The 13536-nt window shown below is 33.5% G+C and overlaps 1 protein-coding gene across 8 annotated transcripts in view; it reads left to right on the top strand.

The window, feature by feature from the left end:
• Positions 1 to 13536, top strand: part of LOC106051632 (prominin-1-like) — a 57691-nt gene that overhangs the window by 12049 nt on the left and 32106 nt on the right. For all 8 annotated transcript variants that reach the window (XM_056020281.1, XM_056020280.1, XM_056020284.1 and 5 more), the window contains 5 exons: positions 4651 to 4706; positions 5966 to 6171; positions 10670 to 10805; positions 11259 to 11325; positions 12588 to 12671. In XM_056020281.1, coding sequence (XP_055876256.1) covers positions 4651 to 4706; positions 5966 to 6171; positions 10670 to 10805; positions 11259 to 11325; positions 12588 to 12671 — 549 coding nt within the window. The remainder of the gene's footprint in view (positions 1 to 4650; positions 4707 to 5965; positions 6172 to 10669; positions 10806 to 11258; positions 11326 to 12587; positions 12672 to 13536) is intronic.

The raw sequence follows: 13536 nt of genomic DNA, 5'->3' as shown, positions 1-13536 counted from the left end.
TACAAAATCAGCTTCATTGATTGACAGTTTGTGGCTATGCTTCTTTCTCTATACTGAATTAAGGTTAGGCTACTAGTGTAGTGAAGCAATGAATCTTAATTGCAAAGCTGCTTCCAGAAAGTAAAACAGATTGAAGAAATTCTGAGGGAAGAAGTAGGTCTAATTGTATTTAATATCTGAAGTGCCAAGTTGAGTTTCTGGTCATGTATTCAGTGTGTCATTATTAGATGAGATGACTTTACTTTGAATACAGTAATTCTAGTAGTGACAATAGTTCTTAGTAATTATGTATTTAACAGCCTCCCCCTCTTCTCCTACCTAATGGCAAAACAACTCCGAACTCAACATGAACATGAATAAAATGGCTTGATGATGTAGAGTTTGGGCGTAGAGGGGAAATGCCTAAGAGAGCTCTGAATAGAAAGAAGCAGGCAAGGGCCTTCTGTGGGGTGTAGAGCTACTGCTATTTAGGGATGGACTTAAAAAGTAAAGTTTCCCTTTTAGACCTTGGGATTTATAGGGCAGATGATGTTAAGGTCATCTGTTTCTGTGGCCCACAGTTAAGGAGAGTGTCATGAGGCCAGCACAACGACCAACCAACCTAATTTTTGGTATTCATTAGAGTTGGGTGGTCTCAGGGGTGCCCTGAAATTCAAATCCCCATCTTCACCAGATTTGAACCTGAGACCGCTTGGTTTGGAAACCAAGCACTTTACTCAGCCACCTATGCCCTTGGGACTAATAAAGACCACCTTTCATTCTATCAATATATTTGTACATCTTTATTAGCAGTGAGTAATGTGCATGCAACATTCAGGCTAGACTTAGGAGTTAAAAGATGTAGATATATTATCAGCAGCAGGCTGGCTTGGTCAAGTTCACAGAATGCCACAAGGTTGATTCCAACAAGACATTCTGTCTGGTGATCTAACAGAAGACAGGAGAGCTGCTGGTTGCCCACTTTTAAGGTATACTGATGTATGCAAACTGGAATACACACCAAAAACAGAAAGAAGGATGAAAGTGCAACAGCGCCTGGTGATTACAAATGCCCAATCTGTGACTGCAGCTGTGTATTTAGGATTGGCCTTTCTAGTCATATGAGAAGTTGCAAAGGGAAAAAATTGTCTCTGAGATGGAAATAGGCAACAGATATTAGATTCATTCAGCATCTCACTCACTGTATATGCTCACTGTATATTCATTCATGTCCACTAAGCCAAGATTTAAACACCTAAACCATAGGTCAGTGATTCTTCAACATTAGTTCTGAACGTATAAACAGAAATACTTCACAGATGGACCTTTTAATTTCTATGACCATTGAGTGAACAAAGACACTTCTACAATTATCACATGTGCATCTAGCACTTAGCATCTAACACTTTGCCATAAACTCAGTATCTGTTTAAATGTTCACACATTGATTATCACATAAAAGATGACTATCCTTAGGGGATTAGGTCCACTTCTTTTGTATCACTCATCTTGTTAAATCTATATTTAATCCCATTATAAAGCAAACCTTTTGAAAAATAACAAAGTTTTAATTTAATACAAATTATATTATCATTGTCAAACTCGCTCATCTTGTTAAATCTATATTTAATCCCATTATAAAGCAAACCTTTTGAAAAATAACAAAGTTTTAATTTAATACAAATTATATTATCATTGTCAAACTCGCTCATCTTGTTAAATCTATATTTAACCCTTTTATAGAGCATACCTTAAAAAGGTACAAATGTTTTAATTTAATACAAATTACCCTTGTTCAAGTATTTTAAATTAGTCAATTTGCTTTCAATTAAAATCAAAATAATTCAGGCAATAGCAAAATCTGTGGCAGATGTAACAGCTTTGAAGTTTGAAAAAAACAAACATCATACAAATATATAATAGAGCAGTATACAAAGAAGAATGAAAATGTTTTAAAGGATTTTTTGTAATACCCTAATATAGAAAACTTATTTAATTGATATTCTAGACAGCATCAGAGGAAATTTGAGGAAGTGATGCGGGCATAGCAGGCCCTTTCTCCATTATGCTAAAGTGTTATTCCAAAATAACTGAAACTTTTTTTATTTAGTTGGGTGAACTATTGGGTATGATATAAATACAATTTATATATTTCCATTATAATGTACAAAACTCAAAGAACAAATCGAAAAGAAAACCCAGCTACACTAACAGGCCACTGTTGAAAGGCAGTGGAGGAAGGCTTACAGCAGTGGAGGAGGAATAAAAGAGGGTTGATTATGCAGTAATCTGATGACAAAAGCATTCCTTGTTTCTGTTCCCTCAGGCCTAGGATCTTGTTGTACAGGTTTTCAATCCCATAGAGTTACAAAATGTTTTAAATTGAGCTTGAGGCTTCAACATGAAACAATCAGCAAGTTTGTATTTCATCTTTCTGCCAGACAGGAAGATCAAGTTTTGCCTAGTGCATTGAACAAAATATTAATAGGCATATTGATCTGTGGTTTGTTCTTTTAATACTGTGTTTCTGCTGTAGAATGGGGAGAGTTATTGTTTCTATCCCAAATGTTTGCTTAAAGCCTTGCCTAACAATTTTTTTATGTGAAACCTGAAATACATAACACAGTATAATACAGTCTCTACCCTTTCACTTAAGACTATACATTGCACACTTACTTAATATTATGCGGTTATTTAATAAAATTTAAATTTCTAATATACATGTGTTATACATTCCCTAATCTTTAGGTAAAGACATCATCATCTGTCCTTTATGTTCCCCATGGAACATAGGATCTCAGTAAAAATTTACCACTCTCCACAGTCTCTTGCTAGACTTTAAATGGCTTCCCAGCTCTTTCCGGTCTTTTCAGCTTCATCTAGTACACTGCATAGTAAAGACATACTTAATATTATGTATATAGTTCATCCATCATAGTTCGATGATGACCACTTTTGTCATCTATGTGAGTTTTTTTTTTGCATCCTCATGTGGCTAGTGAGATCTATGTGAGCCAGAAATGTTTGGCAGGTTATTTCAGCTGGAGTTTATGTCGGTTGCCTTGATTTATTTTTTCTCTGGTGCTTTACTTCTTCCAGTCCCATTTTTCTGTCATCATCAATTTTCACTGTGCGTGACACCATGCTCTGTTATGTGCTTACATCTCCCAGGTGGCAGTGTCAATGTTGAAGGCCTCTAGAGATGTTTGGAGGGTGTCCTTGAAACATGTCTTTGTCCACCTTGTGCTTGGTTTCCTTCCTCTAGCTGGTCATAAAGAAGTCTTTTAGGAATGCATGAAACTTCCATTCTGCAGAAGTGGCTTGTCTATCACAATTGAGTTTGCATCAGGATTGTCCTGATGCTGTGTAGGTCCACTCCTTGGAAGACTTCATTGTCTGTATTTTGTCTTGCCATCTAATATTCAGTATTTTTCTGAGGCAGATCATGTGGAAGTGGTTTAGTTTTTGTGGATGTCTTCTGTATACTGTCTACATTTCTGAGGCATAGAACTGCTCATTATGTACCTAATAATAGACATATTATTCTTCATTACACAGTCAATAAACTTTGCAGTAAACACAGACTTAAAAACTGTATACAACTTGTGTATATGTAATTCTCTATGTCGCCCAACCATGCAGGATACCACGCACGCACGCCAACGCTCTAACCCTCGATGAAAAAGTCAATGTTATTTCTGCAAGTCAGACTAGAATTACCCCACGTAACTTTCACAGCGACAGAGAGCTTGGCTCAGAAAAAAAAGGGGGGGGGGGGAGAACAAGTAATCTTCTATGTATATATAATTCTCTACACCATGCAACCATGTGGGACACCATGCACACACGCACACTGTCTCTCTAGCCCTCCTCCCGCGCCTTCCTCGCTCTCCAGGCATGCACACACAGTCGTTTGCCCAAACCCACCCCATTTGGACAACTGTGTCTTTCAGGAAGTGTTCACCCCTCACTAAAAAACGGTGTATGCTACGCTGCAGGTCAACTAGTATATTATGTAGTCACTTATTAAGTGCTTAACACAGATGTACCTGTCTATCTGGTAAAATATTTTTTCTCCCATTTCCCATTCTCGGATCAAGTTAAAACTTTGCATAATTACTCATTGAAACTGAGAAGACATAAATCAATAAAAAAAAAACCAATTAGTTAATTAATTATTGGTGATTAATTACTTTGTTTAATATCAAAAAAAGGGGATTTAATGCTACTTAATGAGAGATGTGGATGTATATATGGATTTAACCCCCTTGATACTTTTTGACATGTTCTTTCTCCCTTGTCCCCTTTCTCTGATCAAGTTGAAATTTTGCATAATTATTCATAGTCGATGGCAATACACAAATCAATCCAAAATTTAACCAAGTAGTTAATCATTTAGTACTAATTAATTAATTTTGTTTTATATAGAAGAAAGGGAGCTAAACCCTGTAATTTTCAGTAAGTGGCAGTGCTAAGCAATTCTTTCCCTTAGATAAGCTTTGTTTTTATAAAGTATTATTTTTCCTATTGCTTGTATCTCAATGAAGTGAAGTTGTTACATCATTGATGGAATCCTTAGGAATTAAATCAATGAGAGTATGAAGTTTTCAAAACTTTTTAACAAAAACAATCTTACGTTTCATTAACAGCAATAACAATTTTTTTCTTCAGATCTAACAGAAATTGTTATAAACAATAATTATCATGCTTTTGAAGACTGGAGAGCTGTAAGTAATTAAATTCTTATTTTTTTTATACATTCTTTCGTTCTTCATTGAGAATGTCTACTGCTTGTACCAATCTTATATATATATATATATATATATATAAACACTTGTGGTGGCTGAAAAAAAAACAACCTTTTAATACTTTCCTTGTGCGAGAACAACTAAGATGCAATAATAAAAAAAATTGGCCCTGGCCAAAAAAAGCATTAGAAATAAAATTGAATTAGAAGAAATATACCTGCTACTTTGAGAAATAACTTTTCTGAGTGTAATTTTTGTTATCAGTCACTGGGGTATGCACATGCTAAGTTTAAAAAAAATAAAATGTGCAATTTAATGCACCCAGCTTATCCTTCAGAACACTTTCTCAGATCTTAAGTAAAAAAAAGTTGTCATTTCCTCTGTTTTGTTAAATGTTTAAATCAGAAATCAAAAGCTTATATTTTTAACACTTTAAGCATTGCCTGACACCTAAATATTTATAGTGCAAGTGAATTCTGATTTTTCATCCCTCTAATAAGATTTACTGAAAGCAGTTAGGTTTAATTCAATAAAAGTTGGTGATTACACTGTTGTAAAAAATATTATTAGTAAGTAAATACAAATATGAAGCTAAGTGCTAAATGATGCATACATTATATGAAAAATACACAGCACTTGACACCAAATGTTTAATGAGAGAAAATAGTGAGTCAGATATAGTGACACAATGGATAGTCCAGACCTGTTCAATGACAAATGGCTCACAGACACATTGTTCACCAACAAATTGTTCACCCAACATATCCTTCATTGACAGTGGGTTCACAGACAACTGGTTCATTGACAAGTAGTTCATTGACAATTAGTTTAGAGACAGTTGGTTCACTGACAATTAGTTTAGAGACAGTTGGTTCACTGACAATTGGTTCACTGACAATTGGTTTAGAGACAGTTGGTTCACTGACAATTGGTTTAGAGACAGTTGGTTTACCTACAAATCCTTCACTGGATATTAACCTACTGTTAATATTCTTGCTGCATGTTTAATTTGAGCAAACCACTCAACCATCCAATTTCCAAAAAAAAATATTTTTTTTTGATGGAAGTGCTGACCAGTTTTGTTTTGTCACTTCTTCTGCCTGCACCTGCCTCATAGTTTATAATTTTATTTTTTACTTTTTTTTTTTTTTACATTATCTAGTTGCTTAGATGTCATTAAGCCACTGGGTATTGTTTGTATGTTTTGTATAAGGTTTTTTTGTTTGTATTTTTTTCAGCTCTTAAAGAACTATATAGGTTTTTCAGTATGCATTGCCATAGGCATTGTATTCATCGTAATTATGCCTCTAACTGGCCTTATATTCTGTTGTTGTCGCTGCTGTGGTCGCTGCGGGGGCAAGAGCAAACTTCATGAAACAAAGAATGGCAGATGTAAGAGGAGATGTTACTGCACTGTCTTGGTGATTCTCAACACAGTAGCTTTGTAAGTTTCTTGACAACATCATGTGCTTCTTGTCTTTGTTATTTATTAATTAAAAAAATATTACTGCTTTCTTCTTAATATACGTAGTGTTTTCAATTTGTTGATTACATTGTAGAATGTATGTACATTTGGTTTATGTAATACCACCTAAACCTGTGCTTTGTGATGGTAAAATAATTGGTATAGCAATTTTATATGTTTATCTGTAGTTGTATTTATCCAGACCTTTTTTTAAAAAGCTTTCTTTTCCTCACCAGCAGGGAAGTAGAATGTAAGGTGTATGTATGTATATCCCGAATAGAAATCAAAACCTTTCAACCAATCTTGATAAAACTTGGCAAAAATGTTCCTTGGGTACTAACTTAGACCATAGTGTATGTATTGTAGCCCTAAAACAAACTTAAGAAACTCAAAAACAACAGCATTATAACTTCATCAATCTAGGCCATGTTTACATGAGAAAAGATCGAAAGGATCTAGATCTAGATTTAATTTTTAAAACTATACTTTGCGGAGATAGTTTTTTACTTTGACACATGAAAATAAAAAATATAGTCTATTGAGCTCATTATGTAATAAAATTAACCTTCAAATTTGTGTTTCAAAAAGCATTTTTACATAAATTTGTTCCTTATATCTGCGAATTTAGAATTCCTGACGTATATTCTTTCATTAGACATTACCCAAAATGTTATACATCTCTCTGTTTCTAGGTCTAAAACTCTAATTCAACTCTAAGATGATAGAACTTCTCTTCGCAAAGATTGTTTTATAATTAAACACATGAACATACTAATTATAGTCCATTCAATTAATATTTTAATCAAATTAACATTCAAATTTGTTTTTCTAAAGCATTTTTCATACATTCATTCGCTAAAGCTGTGAAGCCATGTTGAGATATATTCTAATAGTTTCATTCATTCGAGTACATCTAATTAAATAGGTCACGCATGCGCACGCACAGAATGAACTCTATCCAAGCCAATATTTAACTCTAGATTGGTCTAGATCTAGATCTTTACTTTTTAACACATGAACATACAAAATTAAGTCTATTTATTTCAAAGTTTAATCTAATATATGTAGGCCCACAATCAAATGTTTTTTTTTGAAAAAATGCATTTAAGTCAATTAGCTATTTTTAGAGCTCCATTCATACTATTTTTACATTCACGCATTCCGCATTCGCTTTACTTATAACATTATTATTTCGCTTAATTGTTTACAAAACACTCTCAGTGACTATATCGACAGTGATACGCAAATAAAGCTGACATTGAAAAAAAGTACAAGATTAAACTTCCTTCCTTTTCTGTTTGTGTGGAATCTTGCTTATTTAGATATTCTATTAAAAAAATGCCTGGCATATCTTGTTGTTGAAATAATAATAATTCTTTGGTGTGTAACTTGCCTTTGTAGACACAAAACCAAATTAATATTTTCTTTTTTTTTTTCTCAAAACACCAAGTATCTTTACTGTGTTTGTGTGTATATTTTTGTGGAGGATTTGTTTTGTTTATTACGGTTTGTAGGGGTGGTGATGAAAAGCAAAAAAGAGCCTTTTGAATATTTTAACACTGAATTGAGAAGTCAAAGAAAAATTATAGATTTATTTAAGTCTAACTTTTTGTTGTGTGTGTGGTGGGGGTAGGAAAGGTGGTGATACTAGAATTTACCTGCCAAAATTATATGTACTAGTTGACCGGCGGTTTCGCCATAGGCCACTGCAACCTATGCGACCACAGTGGGCCCAGCACTTTCATAGGACCTGCACTAATTCTAGGTGTATAAATCATTAAATTAAACCATTTTATAACTTATAACAGATTTCCCGCTGCCTCCTGTCGATTTACCAGGAGCTCCTGGAAATATCCTGAAATTGCAAAATATACGAAAAAGTCCTGGAAATATCCAGAAATTATTAAAATCTTTTGAAAACTCATACAAATCTCCTGAAATATATTGAAAAAAATTGTCATTTTGGGTTGTCATTCAATATGAGAATGCCAATCCTACTTGCAATAAAAAAAATGGCATTATGCAATACCCGTAATTGTGGAATGTAGTGAAAGGAGCTTTTCGCGCATCAAACTAATGAAGAATTACTTGAGGTCAACAATTCTCGTAGATAGATTGAAACATTTGGTAATTCTTGCTATTGAGCGTGATCTATGTACGAAACAGAATTCTTATGATATACTGTATGACTTTGCTACGCACAAGGCTCGTGTAGTAATTCTGTGCGTAGCATAGAATGAATATAATGCAAAGACGAATATATTTTCTAATACAAACTTTTAATTTTCACTTATTATCCGTATCCCTACCCAAACTGGGCTCAGCGAAATCCGTTTCACATTGAACCACACAATGGTTAAGTCCGGCCCTGCTATTTAGTTAAAGGTGAATACTACTTGTTCTCCCCCCCCCCCCCTTTGTTTTTGCCTCTAAAATTACGTGGGGTAACTCTAGTCTGTCCGAATTGCAGAAATAAAAGAGTGATCTTTCCATTACTTGGTGTCCAAACTTTGAGCCATGAAGAGAATTATATTTAACTAGTTGACCGGCGGCGTAGCATACACCGCTATTTTGCAGGGCCGACCTTAGGACACTGCAACCTATGCGACTTTTATAGGACCCGTGCTAATTTTAGGTGTATTAATTATTAAATTAAACCATTTTATAACTTATAACAGATTTCCCGTGGCCTCCTGCCAATTTAACAGGAGGTCCTGGTCTCCTGAAATTGCAAAATATACGAAAAGTCCTGGAAGTATCCTGAAATTATTAAAATCTTTTGAAAACTCATGCAAATCTCCTGAAATCCGTTTCGCATAGGGCTCTACAATGGTTAAGTCCGGCTCTGCTATTTAGTGACGGATGAATACTACTACTCCCCCCTCCCCCACCCCTCTTTTTTTCAGCTCTTAAATTACCTAGGATGATTCCCTCCGTCCGAGTTGCAAAAATAAAAAAGTGATCTTTCCACAGTGTCCAAAATCTTGAGCGTGCTCTGTGCAAATAAATAGTGGGGGCCAGGGAGAGAGAAGGAGTGAGCATAATGAATAGAGAGGAAGAGCTAATAGAGAAGGAAAGGAGATAAGGAGAACTATTTAGTAGACTCTATGAATCCTCTTCCCACTTTTACTTTCACACTCTTCAGCCCTTTATTATTACAATAACAACCACTCAACTTTTTTTTCAGCTCTTGAATTCTAAATATAGCACCTTGGGTTAGTTTTACCTTTTATTTTTATGCATCCTTCAATTATAAGACAAGCAATGTAAAGTACACATTTCTTTAGACCATCAGTTACAGACCTAGAGGGAAGAAAATGCATTCACTGCCCCTTTCCGTTCCACTCACATTTTTTGTTTAACAAATATCAATTTGTGTTTATTCATAGTAATTGTACATTGAATGAGTGGTATTTGGTAAAACAAAAATCCTTATATATATAAGCAAAAGCCTTGACTCACTCATCACTAATTCTCCCACTTGCGGTGGATGAACATTTTTAAACCTGTTATTACTTGCCTTAGGTCTAGAACAACTAAGATATTTTCATTATCAAAACCTCAGCAGTTAAATGTACCAAATACAATGTTTTTATTTGCAATTTTAACCCAATAGGTATTCTTAAAGCTGACATACCAAACAAATACAAGACTATACTGCCTTTCATTTTTAAACACTATTTAAAGTCTTTTTTTGTGCATAAATCTCAATAGCACTCCTTAGTGCTAAACTAAATTTTGTAGTCATTGTATAAAAACAATTTTTTCTTTTTTATGTGTAAAAAATTTATAAATACAAAATGAAATGTAGATATAACTATATTTTTGTTGTATGTTGAGGACGAAGATAAAAAAAAAAGATATTGGAAAAGAATTCTTGAGAGAGCGTTTTTCTAGTTTTGTGTGTGTGGGTGGGGATTGAAAATGATATAGAATTCACAGAAGTGAGTGTGTTTTGTTGGGCGTTTTCAAGCAGGCCTTTCTAATTAAATGTGACATAACTTGAATACAGAGGCCAAATTGGGGATTGCTGAAATGCAGGCAATTTTAATGCAAATAAGGGTGTGTACTAAAATATTATTTGCGCATCACAATTTGGAGGACATAATAAGAAAAAAGAGCCCAAGCAAAAATATAGAACCTAACAAATACTTTGAATAAAAAATGAAAAACAGAAGAATATTCTGATAAATAAGACTATTAAGACAGAGAGTTGGAGGGGAGGGTGGAAAGGGATACTCGATTTATGGGCAGGTCCATATCAACATAATAGGTACTAGATTTATATGATCAAAGGAATGTATATGGGGAGTGTTTACGCAAGGGCTATTTTATTATTTTTGTTACAAGTAAGAAAAAAAAGGGAGGGGTCCCTGGCAAAATAATATATTGCCAGCATGGGAAAAATCAAAGGGCATAGCCAGTGGATCTATAGCTATCTATAGCTGTTGTTATTAATATTTTTTGTTTGTTTCAGAGCTGGGGTTATATGCAGTTTTCTGTGCAATCAATTAACATATAACAGTTTAAAAAATGACAATAACCAGGGCACCATCGGGACTATTTCTGGAGCTCTCAGTGATGTAGAGAATTTCATTAATGGATCTATTAATGTAAGATATATATTAAAAAGTGATTGAACTACTATGTTTCATGTGGATGTGGTTAAATTTAATCTCATATTTTTCCTTTTCAAGCGACAAAATCTTATCTATAATCTATTAGACCATGTCATTCCAGCTATCAATCATGAATTTAACTCTTTTAATCTTGATCAAGATCTAGAGATAGTTGATATAATTTACATTAGAATTAGCTCTAGATAAAGCTTAAATTTAGTATAATCATATTTCAGTCGTAGCAAATTTTGATTTGATTTAGAAAATTATTTTCTGCTTCAGCTTCAATGAAAACTTGACCAAAGTTGTAAAAGTTAATTGCTGGACTTGATCATTGTGCTGGCTACACATCATCCTAATATTTAACATGGTTCTAAATGTGAATGTAGAAGTTTGATTGTATTTATATTTAGTTTACTTAAAATAATTATCTTCACCTTGTTGCAGAATGCTTCTGACTACGTGATTGATACATTTGATAGCACCAGCTCAGATATTCTAAAAAATATTAATGGTAAATGTTTGACATTTTATTTTCTTTCCATTCTTAACTAGAGATTGAATTTCCTGAAATATTCTGCACATAAAATTTGAATAATGGTTTAAGTTGTTAAATTATTGAGACGGAGATTAGACAGTGTAGATTACTTTTTGTGTAAGTGTGCATCAAGGTTGTAATAACAAGAAACATAATTTTTAATTACTCAAATGATTTCTTTAAACAGAATATTGTAATAGGTAGCTCATCATACTAGCAAAAATCACTTGAAATTGTTTGAAAGCTTTAAAATTTAGTCAATGTAATGAAAGTATTTACAGAGGTTTTTGTCATTATTATAGGTATCAATGCAACAATATTAATTATGTATACAACTTGTATATTTTAGCAAATGAATTTATATAAAACTAGAACTTCTAGTTTATAAATAAGAATGTTAAACTTAATAATAAGGAATTTTCACCTAATTTAATACTAGCTGAATGGTCAACAAAGTGAGGATAAAGGCTAGAATAAAAAAAGACATGCATATTATAATCACACATCTTGCATTTAAATATCAATTATTTTTAAGTCCATGTCTAGCACTTGCTCAAGACTTGCATTTAAATATCAATTATTTTTAAGTCCATGTCTAGCACTTGCTCAAGACTTGCATTTAAATATCAATTATTTTTAAGTCCATGTCTAGCACTTGCTCAAGACTTGCATTTAAATATCAATTATTTTTTAGGCCATGTCTAGCACTTGCTCAAGACTTGCATTTAAATATCAATTATTTTTTAGGCCATGTCTAGCACTTGCTCAAGACTTGCATTTAAATATCAATTATTTTTTAGGCCATGTCTAGCACTTGCTCAAGACTTGCATTTAAATATCAATTATTTTTTAGGCCATGTCTAGCACTTGCTCAAGACTTGCATTTAAATATCAATTATTTTTTAGGCCATGTCTAGCACTTGCTCAAGACTTGCATTTAAATATCAATTATTTTTTAGGCCATGTCTAGCACTGGTTGGATAAAGGTGTGACGTTAAAATGATGTTTGGGGAAGGGGATCTTCCATGCAATGTTTATTTGCATAATCATTAAAAGCGTTGGAAGCTCAGTCTCGTTTTTATGTTTAAAATACTATAAATTACTATGCTAAAGAAAATACTAAAAACAAAAACGACACATTAACCAAATCTAGTAAGCTGGTGGGAAAGATTGTAAGAAAATGAAAAGAAATTATTTCAGTTGGAAAACTCTGTCATTTTCATTATATTTCTTCCTAGATTTAGCTCTAAAAGCAGTGGACAATGTGCTAGAATCTATAAAAGTTCAAGAACTACTGAACCAAGCTTATAATGTCGGTGCAGGTAAAATAAGTGTGCATTGAATAGTTTAAAATGTGGACGTTGCCCTGGAGAAAATATGGAAGCTGATTTCAAGTTTAAAATAGTGTGAAAGAGATCATGTAAAGAGGGTTTTAAAAGATAATTTTGTTTTGAAATGAAATAGTTTAAAAGAAAAGAAGTGTGATTAAAAGGGGCTCTGGTCAAAAAGCATCATGGAGCCTTTCAAATACTTCGATAAAGAACTGAAAAATACTCAGAGATTGTATGTTTGACTATTTACTAAGGCATAGACAAAATTGATACTAGAATTCACAGGCCAGAAGTGAGTGTGTTAGGCAGTTTTGAAGTATTCTGTTCCAAAGAAACATAACATGTACAATAATTCCTTGGCCAAAATGGGGATTGTTGAAATGTGGGCAGTTTTTTTTTAATTGAAAAAAAAAAAAGGGGGGGGGGGAATATTATGAGAGCTTTACAATTTGAAGGATCTAGTAAGAAAAAAGGTCCCCATTCTAAAAAACATATCCTAGAGCCCATCAAATATGTGGAATAAGTACAGAAAAGCAGAAGAATAATCAATAAGACTTAATATTAGGAAAAGGATGTCAAGCGATACTTGAATTAAGGAGCCAGTCCTATTCAATGTAATAGATGGAAAGTACTGAGTACCATTTACTTGTGGGTCTTTCTATAATTATTAAAATTAGTGGTTGGATAATGTCAAGAGAGGGGGTGTGTAAGATGTGAGATTGTGTGTGTGTTTGTTTATTTTATTAGTTGAGTTGTGAATTGTTTTTACCACCTGGTTTTCAAGGGGGGACAATAAGGTTTCCTGTGGTCAGTCTAGTCAGTTGGGGAGCTGACCTGGTCCGAGTAGGGTGTTGGT

This window comes from Biomphalaria glabrata, chromosome 2, assembly GCF_947242115.1.
Source record: "Biomphalaria glabrata chromosome 2, xgBioGlab47.1, whole genome shotgun sequence".
Lineage (NCBI taxonomy): Eukaryota > Metazoa > Mollusca > Gastropoda > Planorbidae > Biomphalaria > Biomphalaria glabrata.
The sequence above is the reverse complement of the archived record's forward strand: the minus strand, read 5'-3'. Positions and strand labels throughout refer to the sequence as shown.